This window comes from Macrosteles quadrilineatus, unplaced genomic scaffold (genome assembly GCF_028750875.1).
Source record: "Macrosteles quadrilineatus isolate MER2022 unplaced genomic scaffold, UCM_ALF_1.0 Scaffold_1__1_contigs__length_201487025, whole genome shotgun sequence".
Taxonomy (NCBI): domain Eukaryota; kingdom Metazoa; phylum Arthropoda; class Insecta; order Hemiptera; family Cicadellidae; genus Macrosteles; species Macrosteles quadrilineatus.
This window is the reverse complement of record NW_026542594.1, coordinates 179,158,853-179,180,166: the sequence shown is the minus strand read 5'-3', so window position 1 is coordinate 179,180,166 and position 21,314 is coordinate 179,158,853. Positions and strand designations below refer to the sequence as shown.

The following is a 21,314-nucleotide window of genomic DNA, read 5'->3' as shown; positions in this document are numbered from 1 at the left end:
TGTTTCAATTAGAAAATTATTGTGTTGTAACTAAGGTTGACAACAATGTCAGGGTTTTCACCATTCTATATATATATACCACTGGCGTAGAAATTAACAAAAGAAAATTAATTAAATAATATACCTTATAAATAGGTTTAACAACACGATGATTTTTTTTAGTTGCGAAAGCCAACCAAGATTTTATTAAATCAAAACTCACACAGTTTTGTGTACTTGACATATCCATGCAAAAACACGCCAGTTACCAAATCCACATCCTACAATTTTAGTTTTAAACTTAATGTTAACAAGAAAACTTGATAAAGAAAAGTTTATTCCACTTAATCTTTGATGAAAGAACCGTCGCTTAATTGAAAAAGCTTTTCCGCTCGAATAGTCGGTTAAACTCAGCGAATCTCCGGATGAAAGACAATAAAACTTTATAATTTTCCAGTTTCTTTACCCGGCTTGATCAACCCTTTTTAACTTAGGCGAAGAAAGTTACTCGGTTGAACGGAGCGACGGAAAAGCACTTTACTGGGCCAATATTGAAATTGCTGATTGCTGTTGAAGTTAGGATGCTGGGCAAAGGGGAAGTCGCTGGAGACGAAAATGTAGGAATTTAGACAAAAATTTATATTTTTTGCATGAATTTAATCGAAGAATAGTTTTTTTGTTTGCAAATGAGTTAAAAGTAACGATTTTTTTAGAAGTACAGTAGTAGCTTTGTGATTATGTATTATAGTCTGTATGATGGAGCCTGTCTCTTGTCCATCCAACTAACTTAAATTATTGGCTAGTCCCAAGTGATGAAAGGAGACAGGTTCCATCAAACAGACTATATAACGAAATAGACCAAGTTTACTCTTTGGGCTTTGGAGATACGATGGAAGACCTTAAAGTACTTGCGTATTATACCAAACACACCTAATAATATAACTTAACCTAACCTAACCTAAGGGTTGTTAGGTTAGGTTAGGAAGATTTTGTAATTTAAACTAATTAAGATCTTATTTGGAAGTTTATTTATCAGTGTGGTCGGTATAATACTTAAGGTATAGCTGAAGTACATTATTACTCGAGTATAGTCCCTAAGAATTGTTAGGGATACAAAAGTAGAAATATACTTATATACTTTAGTGTAAAATATTTATAACTGCTTACATTGTTGGGCTTTAAATTCTAAGCAAACTTTTTTAGGTTTTGTTAATTTGTTATAATTTTTAACATCACCAAACTGATTTAACTATCAAATTTCTATAGAACTTAACATGTTTGCCGACGGTGGTAAATACGTTTAAAGTTACTTTTATTTGTATATACAAATATAAAGTAATACTTTTTGGCCAGCATACCCAGACAAACATAATCCAGTATCCCAGGAAACTGACGATGATTTTTAAGTGTTCAAAATATAACAGGTTAAATAAATTGTATGGTTACCATTTCAAAGAAAACTTATCGAAATTATAAAAGTATTAAAATCACAGTAGTTCTCAATATCCAAACAACTTATATAAGAACAGCTTTGGTATTGAAAAAATTGAAATAATGAAAAAAATTATATAATATCGTTAAAAACTTATTGTCCTATGTGTCAGCCTGACTAAGATGTAAATACAAAGTCTATAATCAATCACAATAGTATACAAAACAACAAAATTATACTTGAATAATAGTATCAACCTCTGTGTTGAAAAAATATCAAGAGAGATGGAATAAACTTGTCAGCCATGGGAGAATTAAGATTTCTCCAGAAAAGAGTTGAATGCTAAGAAGTAGCGAAGCGATTCAAGAAAGGCTTAGTGGATAAAAGAAAGCTCAAGAAGCGGCTAAGATTGAGAGGCCATTAACACCCTTGTAGATGGGATTTGAGCTAATTACGGCAAAGGCTTTTTGTGTAATGATTTAGTTTTATTTTTAGCTGTACAATTAATGTTTTGTATAATATATATTTTGGGAACTTATTATAAACAACAATAGCTAGCAGTTACAGTACTAACAACCCAACTAGATTATGTTTAACCATTTAATGAATGTGTAACAACACACTCGCCGGAGCAAAGATAAAAATACACCCACCATAGCAAACCTGCAGACTAAGCGGATTTTCATTTGCCTGATTGGATTTACACTAAAATGCGTCCTTAAATATATCACATTTATTCCCTATTGAAATAGAAGTAGTTTAACGAGTACTTATGATTGCTGCAACAGGGAGGGTAAAAAAGGGGGTTTTGTTTAAAAGGTTAATAGTTTAGTAAGAAATTAATGTATTTTTCAAATTCGATCAAAATCCTACTATATATATATATATATATATATTATATATATATAATATTATAAATGAGAAAGTTTGGATGTATGGATGTATGTATGGATGTATGTTTGTGACAAGTGAATGCATTAACCACTCACTGGACGGATTTTGCTGAAATTTGGCATGATGATAGCTCACATTCCCGATTAACATATAGGCATATTCTTATCTCAAAAATCCTTTCGGGCTCCGCCCCAGTGGCTCTATAGTTCCCCATGTTAACCTTATGAGTATTCATATTACAAGGGAATTAAATAATTTAGTCAGCTGTTTCAACTAATCAGTTGATTCTATGATATGCAAAAGCATTAAAAACTTACAAGGATTACCAACAGGGTGCAGCACTATTATTTTTTTTTTATCTTTGACAACAGCTAATTTGCAACCAAAAGGTGAGTGAGCGTAGCGAACGAACTTCATCCTGGAGGCGAGTTAGCGTAGTGAACGAGCTAACCTGAAGGCAAGTGAGCGCAAGCGAGCTCCAACCTAAACCAACCAGGACGTGAATTGAGCCATGCGAACGAGCTCACTTATGAAGTAAAACGGGACAAAGCCCGCGGGTACAGCTAGTATGTTCATAAACCAGAAAACTACAACAGTTTTGATTTATTCTCCATAAGAATAACAAAGGAATTTTAAATTAAATTTTTTTTTTAATTTTTTCTGTAACCATTAGGCACACAATAACGCTTCAATATATTAAATTATTTGTTTTTTAAGCTGTTCAAAATAGTTTAGAAAGAAATTGTGAAATTTTGTGTTTTTAGGGTAAAAAATGGGAAAAAATTATTTTTACCCCATAAAACCCCTAATAAACCCCCATTCCCATAGTCCGATCATGCTGGTTTGCAAAATCGGATCATTTTTGCTCGAGTTATCGTGCTAACCGATGAATTTGAACTGATGGTGTTTTTGGCCTCTAGGCACCTCGAAATGATGAAGTAAATCGGTCCCGGGTCCAGGTCTTACCATGAGTGCTACGGTAATAGCTTATTCCCTATATGGGAAATTCGCTAAAATGAAATTTCGCCCCAAAGTATTAATGCTGTATACAATTGGTCAGATTGTAAGTTATTTGAGTCAAGACACAGTTTTTTTACACGCCATGAGTCGGGTGTTACAGGCAACAAAGAAACAATCTTACCCCCTGTAGAAAGAGAGTTGTTCAAGTATTGACCAGGGAAGGGGATGATTTTTATTGTTGTATACAAAATATTACCTGGTGGCTGAGCTTTGGTAATACAAACTTACGGTTTTAATATTCAATCTGTTGTCTAGTATATTTGTTTACACTTCGCTAGGAAAAGAGTTATTATTTGGAAGATTAACTAGGTAATATCTATATTCTATCCATCTATCTTCTATCTATATCCATATCTATATATCTACATATTTAATTTTGAAAGTGAATCGGTCCCCACGAAATATCTCGAGCTAGGAAAAAGGTAACATGTCTCTTAAGGATTCATTTTAAAGCTTAAGGTTTCCAAGGACGGTGGGAAAAATATCAGAAGTGTCATACATACTCCTGCTCTGCCCCACAGAAATCAAATATCCATTCATTTTGTAATGGAAGAACTGCTACAGTGTTTCTATATGCTGTTTTAAATATATCAGCTGATGTAAACCTTGCGTATTTGCATAGACAAATTTTGTCTATTGTATTTGTATGTTTATTTATTTTAGTGGACTGTTTTTTAAGGTTATAATGGTAATGCAGTGTTTAAATGTATCGTGTCAGGGGAAGACCGCGACTAAATGTGTAAAAAGGTGTGTACCTATTTAATTTCAATTCGTATACATAACCAAAAAGCAGAAATTGCTGCTATGGTTCCTACTAAATAATATTATTTGTTTTAAAAGAAGCGTTTCTTACTCCTCTACTCTGGGTATATGGATAAAAAATTACGAAATTGTAATAACACGACATTGGGTACTAAGATTTTTTAAATATCCCATTTCTCCCCTTACGTTTTCTACAAACCAGCTTTAATTTGTTCAATACGGTACCTAGTAATAAAAAAGTAGTCAAAAGTTGGAGAATCCGTGCTTGCTGTATAATTTAAAGCGCTTAGCGCCCCTAGAGATTATAACGCACAAGGAAATAATCATGGTACTTTCAAATTTATGCATTTTGTACCACAAAGTATAATTTACAAGGGTTGTGAGTCCATATTGTAGAGATAACGGCTATGGGAGGAAGCCAGGTGTGAGGGGGGGGATTGGGGGGGGGATTTGACCCTTTCACTTGGTGTAAAACAAGGGGAGGTGCGACCCTAGACACCCTTAACTCCAAATTATAACACTGTTGATCCTCAAGTGATAGACATTGATACGACTTGTAATCACAGCTGTAACTTCTCGTCAGGGGTTTTAAATTAGAAAAATGTCAATAGTTTTATGTAGTTTGTTTCCTGCTTTCAGTGATTTCCTTCTTTCCCTATACATAGTATGGAGAAAGTATTTTTCAGTTTGAGTTTTTGGAACACAAAAAAGTTGTTTTTGAGGTGATGTCTGTGTGAGTCTGTGAGTCTACATGTGTTTGTGTGGATGTGTACAGAGCTACAGACCACACCTTTGGTCCGATTTTGATAACATTTCGTATTTCTCTTGAGGATCAAATCAGCAGGAGCATTTGTATTTTTAATGGTGAATTTTTTAATTAAACCCATAGAATAACGGACAAGTTGGATCTTTGCAAAAACGACCTGCCTAATTTTGATAAAAGTAGAAGTTTAGTATGTCATGGCCCTTAGGATGATATCCTTTCTTATTCTTTAGGATAAATTAGGTCGGTTAAGAGGATACACAATGTTGACCAAAAGTTGTCATTTTTGCGTACGAAGCCGAACACCCTCCAACTATAAAATATTTTATAACCAATTACGATCGGAATATAATAAAAATTGGAAATTTTAACAACTTGAGATTTTTTTATTGCAAAGGACGACAATTAAGCAGGCCGTAATGTAAAAGAGGTTCTAAGACAGGAAGCTTTGTGGCAAAAGAAGGACTTTAACTGAGATGGTTGCATTAACAGTGGAGGTGAGGAAGAAAAGCCCCACATTAGGGGCAATAGCACGGCTATATCAGACATCAACTCTCCTTTCTCTCTCTCCCCCTTCTCTCTTTACCCCCCCACCACCTTCTCTCACCCCTCCCTTTAGTATGCAAGTTGTATATAAAGGAGTAAATAGTGTAAGAGGCAATAGTAAATGACACCAAGTACAAAAAGATCAAATTAAGGGACCACGTAATAATTTTAAACTAACCCAACCTAAGGATGGTATGGTCAGGCAGATTTTGTTAAAGTAATTAAAAAAGTCTTATTTGGAAGTCGATTTATCAGTGTGGTTGGTATAATAAGTAACTAGTAAACACGTTGCTCGAAATCGAGCAATTGCAAAGAAGTTAAGTAGTTATTTAGAAACAAATAAAAGTCATCATAATTTCCGATGAGTTTAAAAGACTTTGAATTGAAAAATAAATAACAGCAACTAAATTGTACAGCTGATCAAAATGTAAACAATTATGTTCTTCATAAGGATAACATAGGAACTTTAACAGCCACTGGGGCAGAGCCCAAGGGACTTTTTCAAAAATGTAAGGTCAGTTAGCAAATCTACGCGACACGCTCTTTCCAATGAGACGCCAATGGATAAAATCGGCTAAGAAATGGCGGAGGAGTTCAACCGACAAAGTTTCATGTAGCGTATTAATTATATAGATTATCCAAATAAAAAATAGCCAAAATAACCAAATGAAATTAGCCTTTCTATAGTTGAGATAAATTGATAATTGAATTGATGATTAAAAAAACTCAAATTGCCACCATTTTAAAATTTGAAATCGGACAATATAATTTTTCTAAAATAGTTATTTTTATCCTAAAATACATACCAAATTTTTTAAGAATCGGTTTGAATGTATGAGATAAAAATGTTTATGTAAAATGCAAGATGGCGGATATCCGGTTAACGAAGCGGTTTTGGAAAAATATATACTATCACTATGTATATTGATTATCTCTTAATTTTGACCCATAGAACCATTTCCCGGAGTTTGGCTGATTATTTACGGCACACACTGTATATTCTACAAACATTAATCTCCACATTACATTACTACTCGAGCAAACCTGGCCATTACTTAGGTTGTCAAGTGTAAAGTAATTAGAACTGAAATGGAAAAAGCTTAACGAGTTAACGAGCATTTGGGTTGAAATGTGGAGTGAGGGAGAAATTTCTTGTGTCCATCAAGAAAGTGTGTGATTTATTGAAAGAAACTTAGGACAAAACTTTTAATTACTGTTGTAATATTTTGTAAAGGTAAACATGACTTGAAATCAAAAGAAGTCATGTATGAGAGCATCTATTAAATGAAAAATATTAATGGAAAAACGTATTTTAAAACAATTTTGTCTTAACCATTTAGCCCAAGTTCTCGTTCTGTGTGGATCATGGTGTTTTGAGTGTATTTTGTTTTTTTTATTTTTTTAGTTTTTACTTTTTAGCTAATTCATTCCATAGGGAAGAAGCTATTTCGTAGGTAGCATGGTAAGACCTGGACGCAGGACCGATGAGCAATATCTTTTAATTTTGACTAGAGGTCGTGATCAATATCTTTAATTTTGACTAGAGGTCGTCCAGTGGTCGAAAACTCGACCAACAATATGTAATGTACAGACTCCTCTATTTTAATCCCACACTGTAAATAAAACATGTGATTGGAATTTCTTCCATTTGCTTTCATTTTCTGTTTGTATCTAGTTGTTATTTCGTCACCAACTTGGAAACCCTAAAGGTCCATGTTAATTTTTGAAATTCAAATTTGTAGTGCTCTTTTTTGAGCCTATTTAAATTTATAAAGGGATTCTACACATGTACAGGAAAATATCTTTCTCACAGAATGTGTAGATTTCCCCTGTGATGCACATGAGCTGAGAAAAGAGTTTTAAAGAAACATGCTTGCCTATTAATATAGATGTCCCCAGAGGCCAAAACACCATTTGAAAGAATTTGTATTTATATATTAATATCACGATAAAACTAGCCATTTTGGTCTGACTTAGATAACATTTTGGGGTGTTACCATATGTAGTGCTGGATGAACATTGTTAATAAAAAGTTCGGGCAAACCAGCAATATCGGGTGATAAGAATGGGATGTTAAGGGGTTTTTGTCAATTAAAAAAAAATGAGGTTTCTAAATTTTCAACTCTAAAAAGCCTAATTGTTATTACAGTTATCTTGTTGAAGTTAAAACAAATAATCTTGTATTTTGATGCGTTGCTGTAATATAGTTAAGTTTATGGAGAGCAAAAAAATGCTCATTAAAAAAATCTCTTGTTATTCTTATGAAAAAAATGCACGCTGTACTAGTAGAAGTATACATTGTTTATGAATATATTTAGATAAATCTTCGTTAAATATAGTTGTTTTATTCTATGCTATTAATATTTTACAAAAAAAAAAACTTTTCTCCCATGTAGCAACAAAATCGTTAAACCTAATCATATTTAAATAGGGAATAGCCTAAATATGACATATTTTAGAAAATATCATAGAAAATCCCACCAGACTAATTAAAAACCGCTTAGTCTGCAAATTTGCTACGCCGGGTGTATTTTTCTCAATTTATTTTCAGTATTAAAAATGTCTGCAATAATCAATTAAACATTATAAACTTACCATCATTAGTACTACTTTGAGTAAAGAATATAAAAAGGTAAAAGTTAAAGACGAATTTAACGAAAAATAAGAAACAGATGTTACAATCAGTTACTTAATAATTTAGTGGCATGATTAATACATTTTGTTAAGCTTAAAATTATTAAATCAAGAACAATTAAGTAGTATAAGCTATAAATCCAAACTAGGTCGTAGGATTGCGTCTAAACACACAAAAATTCAAAGTTAAAAAGGGTCACACAAATATATAAAATATAACACAAATACATTTCGAAATAAATAACGTTACCGAATCACATTTCAAAAATATATTGCTTCGATTTCCCCCCAGTGAAAACACATATTTCCAATATTAAACGTCAGGTTTACAAGCCCGGTTGAATTTACAGTTAATCAAATCGACAAAGGGTCCGGTGATATTCCATTGACAGATTGTCAAGACGCAGTGTTGCGGATATTTAGTGTGTGTCCCGGACCAGCTGTCAATAACAATCAAATAACAATGAAGTTCAGGGATCTGTCAATAGGGAGAAAGAGATTAACAACGCTTTATTCTTTTTAACAGCTTATATTGCGATAAAATATGATCGTGTTAATTTTTTTCTGAATAGATTTTGTGTACTTTTATCGAATTTTCTTATAGGGAAGTAGCTATAACTGTGGGTGGCACGGTAAAACATAGGCCTGGGACCGATTTACTTTTTCATTTTGATGTGCCCAAAAACTCGATTAGTCAAACATTTTTTATAGGCTATGTATAAAAACATCTATAAAACATATAAATGCCCAATTTTTATTACGACCATCGTGTAGGCCTTAAAAACAAATTATTTTTTATGTTGAAGTATCTGTGTACAATTGGGAGAAAAAAGAACTGAACATTTGAATTACGAGAAGAGAATTGTTTTAGTTTGCTTGTTCATGGATATAATGTTGATTAAATTTGGCATATGCATTAATTTCATCATGTACTATTATCGTTTGGTTAAAGACAAATTTTTACCTTCTCCGTAGCAGCAAACATAAGTATTCGTTAAATATAATGTTTTTTTTTTTAATGGGGAATAAATGTGTCATGTTTATTAATATTTTTTAGTGAAAATCCAATCAGGCCAATTTAAATTTTATTTAGTCTGCAGGTTTGCTGAGGTGGGGGTATTTCTATTTATGTAGGTTTGCGTGAGAAGTACTTGAAATAATAGTTTTTGCAATCTGTGATCTTTGAAATGTGTATCTAGTTAGATACCCAGATGATAGAATGCTTATAGATTGCATAAATTACACGATTGAAATTGCCTTGTAATATTCATGAGATAGGGTTACTCAATTACAAAAAAATTAAACAAAAATATGTCATAAATGGCCTGTACAAAGATATTTACCAACAAACAAATGACATTATCATGTGCTAAAAATTAGGATCTTCGAGACAGAATATTGTGTGATACTTTAAAATCATCTAACTAATAAAAAAAAAAAAAAAACTTTATGTACGGAATCATATAACAATATTCACTGCAATATTTCAGTTTCTTAAATAACTTCTTCAATCATCGTAAACTTAAACCCTCTAATCTCAAATTTGTACAGTGGCGAGATTTTTTTCAAGGTTTCTAGAAGCCAGCCAGATGTTAAAGTAGTAAATAATTCTCGTCGGCTTTAAAAATCGAACACCGACAATCATTTAAAAGGATTTAATACATTATTAAACCCTCCCAAGTTTCCTCTCTTCTTGAGGTGATAAAATTTTCAAAAAGATTCTAGTTTTTTATATGTGTAAATACATTCTTTTTATTACCTACCGCAACTTACCCTTATTAAGAGCTGGTTAACTCTTCAAAGTTTCATTGATATATCTTTTAGTGCGTTTTAGTTGTAAGCTGCATTATCCATTATAAAGTCACTTACCAAAATAAAAATAAAAATTGTAATCAATTATAGTTAAGATTTTACAAATAATACAAATTAGTAATACGAACAAGGGTCTTGAAAAATGAGTCAAAATTTATATTATAGTGATTGTGTTTATGAAATGTATGATACTGATATACGAATATTATAACAAATATTTAATATAGTTTTTATTTAACAATGTAGGCCATTGAATATTTAAAATCTGCAACTACTACCACACCAAAATACAATAAGAGTAGACAGTACGCCAAAATAATATCTATCTTAAAGAAGAAGAAAAATATAAATATTTTAACAATGGGATTTTGCAGGATTTAATTAACTTTTTTATGGTTTTATGTTCAATATGCAGTCAATGCTTGAAAAAAAAAAAAAAAACAAGAAGGTGGAAATAGTATATTTCATTACTAGGACCGAAAGTGGCATTTTCCGGAGCGCGCTCAAGTTTTTGTGTGAGGCGAAGCCGAACACAGGAAAATCCAATTTCACATGCGAGGCGAAGCCGAGTATGTGAGAGCTATTTTCACGTACGAGGCGAAGCCGAGGACGGGAATAATGGAGCAAGAGCCGGAAAATAACTTTCGGTACGAGTTATGAACGATACTTTTCATCACGACGCAAAAATACACAAACACAGAATAACAGACCTCAGTAATATTACAACTAGTTTATTTCTAAATTATTTATTTTAAACATCAAAATAAAATCTTCTGAAAGGAAACCTTTGTATATTTCTAACACTAGCGCGCGTAGTGAATAAATGGAGAACTAATTGAGAGCGACGAAAGTAAATTTAGAGCGAGGGAAAATCAGCTGATCGATTTTTCCTCGCCCTAAATTAGAGCTTGGGAAACGGCTACTTTCATTGATGTTAGCTGTTATCGAAAATAGTTACTTTCGTTACGGAGTGATGAAAACATTTTCTCTTGAGGTGCTTGTGCATCAATGAAAAAAATAAGAATACTAGATTCAATAGTAATTTTTATGTGTCAACCATTTCGTCTGTTGGTTATTGCTGTGACATTTTGTCCATACTTTGAATAGACCTACATCATCAGAGGTAGACTTCCGTATATGTTGGCACAAACAACCGAATGAAAATATCGATTATTCGACTGTTTAATTCGATATATTGATCGATTTTTTCATTCGGTTGTTTGTGCCAACAGATACGGAAGTCTACCCATCTTCACTTGTTAGGTTAAACAGTGAACTGAAAGAAAGAGTTTGGCCTATGTACACTATATGAATATTGGGTACAATAATGATTAAAATTTAACCAGCTAATACGATTATAGTACTTTAGCACTTACCGTCTTTGTTCATTGCAGACTGGAAGCACTTGTTCAGTCTACAAGCGCGACACTGGTTGCGATGGGTCTTGTCTATTGGACAGCGACCCTTGAGTTCTCCTTGGGCTTTGCAAGTGTACACTCGGTTGCGATGGATGCTGCGCTTGAAGAACCCGCTACAACCTGAAAAACATGTTGGAGTAAGAAGAAACAAGTGTACACTCGGTTGCGATGGATGCTGCGCTTGAAGAACCCGCTACAACCTGGAAAACATGTTGAGGTAGAAATATGTGTGAATCTAGCTACAATTCAACCATACTAGTATAGTCTGAGCGATGGAACTTGTCATATAACCCTTAGTTTACCAAGGACTGAGCCGCAAACCATGCAAACCATTGGCCAGCCAGAGTCAGGAGACATGTTCCATCATACAGACTATAGTTTAGAATATCTTAGTACAGTATCCCTAATCATCGTGTTGCAGCTTCCCAAAATATTCAACCCGAACAAATAAATATGTTGAAACAAGTATAACTATTGCTAAAATCGAGTGTTATACTAGTTTAAGACTTGCGTTAGTTTTCTGAATCTCATAACACTGGATACATTTATTAAATCTTCTAAAAGAATTCCCGGAAATGTTCAAACCTCATTTGGTTGCTTTTGAATAAATGTCTCCCTCTGGTGGACCAAAGTGTTTGAAATATTAAACAAAAAGCTAATTGTTTGTGGCGAATTCACTAAAATCAGAAATTAATAATGAACTTTGATAAGATAACATACATCGTCAGAAAATATAAATAAATCAACTTATATTATAAAGACTTCTAGTAATTATTTTTAAATAAAGCATACTACAAATTTTCAGTTTCGGCGAACCTTAACCATCCCACATACACAAGAACTCTAGGAACATTTAGTACTATTCCAAAACATACACAATTTTAAATTGTTAACCTATTTACCGTAGTATAAATGTGCTGCATATCATACAATATATGATAAGATAATTTTATTTGTAGTATAGTGTGAACTAAAAGTTTGTTGCAGAGGTGTATTGGGTGTATTGTAAATTGGATACTGTGGGTGTGTTGTATATTGTATACTGTGGGTGTGTTGTATATTGTATTCTAGGGGTGTGCTGTTTAATGTATAATGTGAGTGGGTTGTTTATTGTATAGTGTGGGTGTGTTGTATATTGTATACTGTGGGTGTGTTGTATATTGTATTCTAGGGGTGTGCTGTTTAATGTATAATGTGAGTGGGTTGTTTATTGTATACTGTGGGTGGGTTGTATATTGTATACTGTGGGTGTGTTGTATATTGTATTCTAGGGGTGTGCTGTTTAATGTATAATGTGAGTGGGTTGTTTATTGTATACTGTGGGTGTGTTGTATATTGTATACTGTGGGTGTGTTGTATATTGTATTCTAGGGGTGTGCTGTTTAATGTATAATGTGAGTGGGTTGTTTATTGTATAGTGTGGGTGTGTTGTATATTGTATACTGTGGGTGTGTTGTATATTGTATTCTAGGGGTGTGCTGTTTAATGTATAATGTGAGTGGGTTGTTTATTGTATAGTGTGGGTGTGTTGTATATTGTATACTGTGGGTGTGTTGTATATTGTATTCTAGGGGTGTGCTGTTTAATGTATAATGTGAGTGGGTTGTTTATTATATACTGTGGGTGTGTTGTATATTGTATACTGTGGGTGTGTTGTATATTGTATTCTAGGGGTGTGCTGTTTAATGTATAATGTGAGTGGGTTGTTTATTGTATACTGTGGGTGTGTTGTATATTGTATACTGTGGGTGTGTTGTATATTGTATTCTAGGGGTGTGCTGTTTAATGTATAATGTGAGTGGGTTGTTTATTGTATACTGTGGGTGGGTTGTATATTGTATACTGTGGGTGTGTTGTATATTGTATACTGTGGGTTTGTTGTATATTGTAAACTAGGGGTGTGCTAGGGGTGTGTTGTATATTGTATTCTAGGGGTGTGCTGTTTAATGTATAATGTGGGTATGTTGTTTATTGTATACTATGCGTGTATAGTGTGTAGTGTATATTGTATACTGTATACTGACCGTCACAGCTGTAGATGCCGTAGTGTTTGCCGGAGCTACGGTCGCCGCACACTTTGCACGGAATGTCTAGCAGACGATCACCTGTCAATCAAACACAAAAATGAGAGGAGTTCATTTCAAATTGTTGCAAAACACACCCACGACAAAAACATTTAGACAGCAAAATTAACTATACAAAATATCGAGACGCCTCTCTCTGTAGTTTATGAAGAGATTGTTGGAGGGAAAGAGGTACAATAAAAAATATTTGCTTCCCGAACCTTAAAAGTTAAAAAAGACATTCCTCATTTAATTTGTAAATGAAAATACGAGTAACAAAACATATATGATTTTGCATAGTTTCGTTGTCACAATCGTAATTTGATTGCAACATAGTATATACCGTTAAACCCATATACCCAGGAGTACAACATGCTGTAGTAGAATGTTAAATTTATAAACAACCTAAACAACAATTTATATAGCTTCTAGCTTTGTTACACATATATTATAACAGACACGGTATGGATCATAAACATAAAGAATTATGTCACCCGAAACTAAACATTATTGGTTTAACATTACTTTAATAGAAACTAGTGGTCGTCCTGTGGTCGAAACTCGACCAAAAATAATTAATGTACAGACTTCTCTATTTTCTCCCCACACTGTAAATAAAACATGTGATTGGAATTTCTTCCATTTGTTTTGATTTTCTGTTTACATTTTGTTGTTATTTCGTCACCATCATGGCAACCCATATGGTCCATGTTAATTTTTTGAAGTTTTCAAATTCATTTTTTGTTCTTATTTGTTAGCCTATTTTAATTTTTAAAAGCATTCTGCACATCTACAGGAAAATATCTTTCCAACAGTAGGCGTAGATTTTCCCTGCGATGCACACGAGCTGAGAAAAAAGGTTTTAAAGAAACATGCTTGCCTATTAATATATAGATAGATGTTCAAACCATATGTTAATGTTATTAGTATAGAATTCGTGCCAGGTACGTCATTTGTTTATGTTTACTATCCATACCGTTTCTGTTATAATATTTGTGGGTTTATTATTACCAAATCACAAATCACACTACAATTTTGTTGATTTTTCTTACCACCCTTTTGCTAAGAGCGAAACATACTAAAAAGTTAAAGTATTCGGTAAAACTGAAACGAAACTATGAAGATTTTCGAAAAGTTAAGTTGGCAGCGCTGTATCACACTGCGGGATTCGAAGTGTAATCTTCTTAGGTTACATTATGTTGGCACTCTGACAGATAAGTTAGTTTCTGAGAAGCCCTCGGGCCATTGGTTAATGGATTTTGTATTCACTCCCTCCCCGCCCCTCTTCGATACCACAGCCGTGAGTGAGCTAGAAAGCTATACATCTCTCTCATCCCTTGCTCTTTGCTTCCAAATCACAGCAAGCTTTGTCGGCGAATCGTTGATGAGTTAATTCCACTGAACCGATCGGATTCAGATTCAGGTTTGGCATACGAAAACAGATTTGTCAAAGGTTTTCAGAAAAAAAGTGTGTACGACAAAGTGACGAAATTGTATTGTATTAAAATTGTCGATTTATAATGTATTATATTTGATTTAAGTATTGTTTATCATTTTGTAAAATATGTAGATGTAGAAGTTTATATTTTATGAAAAAGTAGATAGTTTTACATGAAAATGGCAATTTCATATTTCCTATCAGCAAAAAAGGAAAGCGATTTTATCAGGCACTGAAAACACGTAATGACCTAGAACGAAATCACATACAATTGATAGTTCTCTTTAGAGATTATTGTTGTTAAAATTTGATTGGTTAATTGTTGAATTCTCTTTGCACACTGGACCAATTGTAGCTCTTTATCTTGACTTTCTTTCTTGATGGATATTCACACAATGTGTTTTCCAATATATTTTAAAGCAGTTCTACTGTATAGAAACTGATAAGTGTTTAAACTGTTTATTTTATAATAAAAATGTTTGAATTTACAACAATGCTAATATTGATATAAACATTCTTTAAGCTATAAAAGATTTATAAATTTTACACGATAGAATTATATTTAGTCTAATAACATATTATTATATTTGTTAGTATTGAAATTACATTTAAATTTAAACCGTAATAGAACCTAAACCTTGGTAGAATAAAATTATTCTGGACTTACTTGAATCAATAAATTGAAATAATGAAAACTAATAAATACTTGACAATAACTAAAGTTAGAAATAAGAAATAACCCATATTGAATTGTTTTCACATAAAGAACGCATACGTTTTCCGAACTATGTAGTGCTCGACGGTTAAATCAATAATGATTAAAATCATTTATTGTTGTTTAGTTATGTAGCGTCGTAGTTATCTAATCAACAATGTATGTCATTGTAAACTTAAGTGGTTCTATAATCAATTATCAACTTATAACTTTGTCAAGTAATGTACTGATTCAGTTACAACTTATATTTTGTTCGAGATACTCAGTAATAGTGTTACACTTCATATTTTTGCTAAGTAATGTGGTGTTGTAGTATTGGGAAGTACTTATATCTTTGGCAAGCTATGTATGTGCGTTGATTTTCATAGTATATGTAAAGTAGTATTGCAATTAGAAAGATTTTACACGCTTTAAACAAAGGGATGCGCAATCAAATTTTTTGTACACCCCGGAACTACACGGAAAACGAAGTTGCTGTTCACAAGGCTGGTCAAGAAATTTAAACAATATCGTTTCCTACCACTGCATGGAAATGATCTCATTGCCATATCTGTAAACAGTACGCAAAATAGCTTATTGCCGCTCTAGGGTGGGAATGGATCATTCCCGCTCGCTAAATCAGCTTATTTCGTAGTTGTCGTTTCTACACCAACCGCAGCCGCGGATCTAGTACGTTAACAACTTGTACGAAAATAATATAACATTAAGAAAGCAAACATAGCCTAAATGACATTTTATAAACATCTAAAAAGTTAATCTGTGTGTTATTTTAAATTAATGTTAGGAACACTCTTTTTTGTATTACGAGCACATAAAGTCATTGTTGCTCTTGAAATGTATGGAACCTCAGCTAGAACTGCGTGCGGTCATCTACAGCTCTCGAGCGGTAATTATGTACTTTGCGCTCTAGTACACAAATAGCTGTTATAAGTTATTTGCGCTGTACATTTTTAAATTGTAAGCTCGTCCCTGGGGTATACTTCCATATCTGTTGGCACAAACAACCGAATGAAAATATCGACCTAACCTAACTAACCAAAAGATATATCGAATTAAACAATCGAATAATCAATATTACTTATTCGGTTGTTTGTGCCAACAGATATGGAAGTGTACCCCATCCCTGTACGATTTTCAACACGTTTATCAAGCTATGAAGTGCCATAACCTATCTTTCATTGTCACACTAAACGCTGTACTGTTATCATACTATCTTTGCCAAGTTGTGCAGCTGTGTATTGTTACCAACATTACAACTTGTAGTTACCCTACACAGCGCTATAGCCTCAGCTTCAACTTTGAGCCTATTTGAGATGGTAATGGCGTCTCCGTTGCCACACTTCAATATTTAATGAACCTGAAGCCACAGCCCTAAGTCAGCCGCTTGCGCGAGCACGCTCGTCTCTAAGTACCTTACCGTGTCTAGCTAACACTTCTTAAAGCCTCAATTAAATCCTCCTCGCCACTTATATACTCAACGCGTCTCAAGGTGCCTTCCCAAACAGCTGATACATGTTGCATACTTTATATTAATTTAATTATAAAAGTTATTTAGTTTATTTTTAATTTATACTTTTTTAAATGTAAAAAAAAATATTCCTACTTGTGTGGTCAGGTAAAAAAATATTTTAAAATATCTCTAAAGGAGACCTTTTCTTACAAATTAAAACCTCTTGCAATTTTTATACCTAAAGCAACCAACCAAAGTCAAATCTAAAGTGTACACTAGCAAAGTTACATTGTAAGTCGTATTGACTTAATATCGTACTAAAGATTAAATTTTATAAAACATAACAATGATGTCGGTCGACATAGCAATTTTTGACTCAATGTGAGTTGTAAGTTTACTTGGGTTTAAATATACACAAATATGAAGTACAAATTTTTAAATTCATGGTTGAATGGTTGAACTTGATCTTACATCTGATAGGTAATAGTTTTAGCACGCCATCTTACGTAAAATGTGAACGCTAAGAAAATAAACAGAGTTTCAAGAAGAACATAAATACAGCCTAATACGTATAAAAAATGTTTTAAAAGAAATATATTAACCTGTAGCTCCATCGTAAAATTACATTCTAAAATTTTCTTAATATTTCTAACATTTATATAAACAGAAATGCAACCTAAATATTCAAGGAACCCCTAGTAGTTCTTCTTATATTTTTGTGCTGCTTTGGTAGAGAGAAATATATTATGTACAGTTGCTTATTCTTTTTTTTAAGAACATAACAGCTTGAAATAGATTACGTATCACTAGTATCCGGCCAAACAAAACAAAATAAAACACATTGGTATTCACCTGAATTTCAACAGAAGACCAACAACCTAAAAATAATCTTAAACAATTTGTACAAAAATAAATTTCAACTAACTTAAAAATGAAATAAATAGCTTTTCTTAATGCGAAAAGAGGATTCTTTCGGACATTTGATAATTTTGAGGGATGAGAATCGGCAGACAAAAGACAGGGGGATTAAAAATGTGAACAAAACTAAGTAGCTTTGCGTGGGGTGTGGGGCGCTCCCCCGGATTATGTCACATTTTATGTTTAAGTGATTCTGTTGATTTATTGTGATTAATTTTCACCTATGGGGTCGATGGGGAGGAGCTCAAACGAGTTTTGAGCGATCCAATTATTGGTGAACACTCTCATACACTCTCATCTTTGTTAAATTGATTAACCTTTCCATGTATCAACCGAGATACAGGGAGCGGCAGAAATATCTGACGGTTTTCAAGCGAGTACCGTCCGGCAGCCAAGTGGAGGAGGGTGGTGGGGAGCGGCTCATTCTCAAGGCCAAGTGAGACAATTTTAGTCGCCATAGAGCAGTGGACCGGTATACATCGCGCGTTTGTCGTTGAGGCGTATTTTAAAAATGGCGATTTTGTTGTTGATAGCAACGTAAGTTTCGCAGGCATTTTAATGTGGCTCGTGGGGAACCTATCCCATCCCGAAACACAATCGGATACCTTTAGATCCACAGGATCAACTGCAAAACGTAGGCCTACAGGCCGTCCAAGGTCAGTGAGGACGCCGGAGAACGTGGAGCGAGTGCGACAAACTGTGCTAACGAGCCCGCATCGCCCGGCGCGTGGACAAGCTGCTGCTCATGGCATGTCTGAGCGCTCTATTCGACAAATTTTGCTGAAGTTGTTGGACGATTGCTATTTTATATGGGTGAAAGTGAAGGTCTGAGTGCAAAATTCGTCGAGTAGAGCGCTCAGACATGCCATGAGCAGCAGCTTGTCCACGCTCCGGGCGATGCGGGCTCGTTAGCACAGTTTGTCGCACTCGCTCCACGTTCTCCGGCGTCCTCACTGACCTTGGACGGCCTGTAGGCCTACGTTTTGCGGTTGATCCTGTGGATCTAAAGGTATCCGATTGTGTTTCGGGATGGGATAGGTTCCCCACGAGCCACATTAAAATGCCTACGAAACTTACGTTGCTATCAACAACAAAATCGCCATTTTTAAAATACGCCTCAACGACAAACGCGCGATGTATACCGGTCCACTGCTCTATGGCGACTAAAATTGTCTCACTTGGCCTTGAGAATGAGCCGCTCCCCACCACCCTCCTCCACTTGGCTGCCGGACGGTACTCGCTTGAAAACCGTCAGATATTTCTGCCGCTCCCTGTACTTTTGAATTATATTTAAATGAAATATTGTACAGTATAATGTTGTATTGTACAGTATAATGTTTTATTGTACGGTATAATGTTGTATTGTACAGTATGATGTTGTATTGTACGGTATAAGGTTGTATTGTGCAGTATAATATTGTATTGTATAGTATAATGTTGTATTGTACAGTATAATGTTGTATTGTACGGTATAATGTTGTATTGTACAGTATAATGTTGTATTGCACAGTATAATGTTGTATTGTACGGTATAAGGTTGTATTGTGCAGTATAATATTGTATTGTATAGTATAATGTTGTATTGTACAGTATAATGTTGTATTGTACGGTATAATGTTGTATTGTACAGTATAATGTTGTATTGCACAGTATAATGTTGTATTGTACGGTATAAGGTTGTATTGTTCAGTATAATGTTGTATTGTACAGTATAATGTTGTATTGTACGGTATAATGTTGTATTGTACGGTATAATGTTGTATTGTACAGTATAATGTTGTATTGTACGGTATAATGTTGTATTGTACGGTATGATGTTGTATTGTACGGTATAAGGTTGTATTGTGCAGTATAATATTGTATTGTATAGTATAATGTTGTATTGCACGGTATAATGTTGTATTGTACGGTATAATGTTGTATTGCACAGTATAATGTTGTATTGTACGGTATAATTTGTATTGTTCAGTATAATGTTGTATTGTACAGTATAATGTTGTATTGTTCAGTATAATGTTGTATTGTACGGTATAATGTTGTATTGTACGGTATAATGTTGTATTGTTCAGTATAATGTTGTATTGTACAGTATAATGTTGTATTGTACAGTATAATGTTGTATTGTACAGTATAATATTGTATTGTACAGTATAATTTTGTGTTGTGCTGTATAATATTGTAGTGTACATTATAAATATGCATCTTTTTTCGAAAATTATTGTTTAGCTCGATTTTGCACACGTAATAAATTTCTTTCTTCATTTAATTTCTCACTTTTCCTTCAATCTTCTTTATTCGAAATGCCATGTCTTGCGTGTAAGTCTAAGGAAGATCCATTAATTAAATAATAAGTGTTTATGTAGTATAACTAAAGTTGGTTATAAAACATCAATTACAATATGAAGTAATTTGATACAAAACTCTTATTTAAGATTTTGGTAAAGTGGTAAATTAAAATAAGATGCTAATTGGGTAAAACTTATCCATGGCAATTAAGTTCATTTAACATTTAATACTCGCATAGTCAGCTGTAAGTAAATAGTCAAATAAAGGACTATTCCTTTATACTAGACGGTAAACTGCAATAGGATTTTCTGTTTAATAACTAAAGTACATTTCGTGTACAGTAGTTGTATTATATTACCTTAGATAAATTTGAATTTGTTCCATACGAAATCTGTGTGATTGTTAGTAGATTTAATAGACATTTTTGGGAACTCTCCTGTTTACAACATATTCAACATGTTAATTAACAAAAAAATTCAAATCTGTCCAAATATCAGTGCATTCCAAGCCTATTTACGATGGATAGGAGTTTGTTAGTAAACAGTTGCAAATAACTAGTGTCAGACCTAGCTATTATTCCCTATTCAAGTAACTGTTACAAGTGCATACCTGTTCCCAGTTGTAAATAACTAGTGTCGGACCTATTATTTCCTATTAATGTAACAGTTATAAATGCATTCCTGTTTCCAGTTGTAAATAACTAGTGTCAGACCTATTATTTCCTATTAATGTAACAGTTACAAATGCATACCTGTTCCCAGCTGTAAATAACTAGTGTCGGACCTATTATTTCCTGTTAATCTAACAGTTACAAGTACATACCTGTTCCCAGTTGTAAATAGCTAGTTTTGGAACTATTATTTCCTAATAAAGTAACAGTTACAAATGCATACCTGTTCCCATCCTCCGGTTAAAGACGAAGGTCAAATCATGCTGAGGGCGTTCCAGCGCGTCCCCCTTTAGAGAAATTGTTTTCTGAAACAAAAATAAAATCCTGAACATATTTGATATTTTTTTGCATGCAAACTATCACCAAATAGTTTTTATTTCGGTATTTTATATGTCAATAGTTCGTATCTTGTGAATAATAGAATATAATGTTATTTCCAACGGATTAATCACCACAAAACATGATGATAAAGAAAAATACGTTTTAAAATCAACGCTAATAATATCACAGAATT

The 21,314-nt window shown here is 33.4% G+C and overlaps 1 protein-coding gene across 1 annotated transcript in view; it reads right to left on the bottom strand.

The window, feature by feature from the left end:
• LOC128983265 (protein dissatisfaction-like) overlaps positions 1-21,033 on the bottom strand; it is a 41,347-nt gene extending 20,314 nt beyond the window's left edge. The window contains exons 1-3 of the mRNA XM_054402503.1: positions 21,024-21,033; positions 13,285-13,365; positions 11,219-11,380 (exon numbers count right to left, since the gene is read on the bottom strand). Coding sequence (XP_054258478.1) covers positions 11,219-11,380; positions 13,285-13,365; positions 21,024-21,033 — 253 coding nt within the window. The remainder of the gene's footprint in view (positions 1-11,218; positions 11,381-13,284; positions 13,366-21,023) is intronic.
• Between the last annotated feature and the right edge of the window lie 281 nt (positions 21,034-21,314).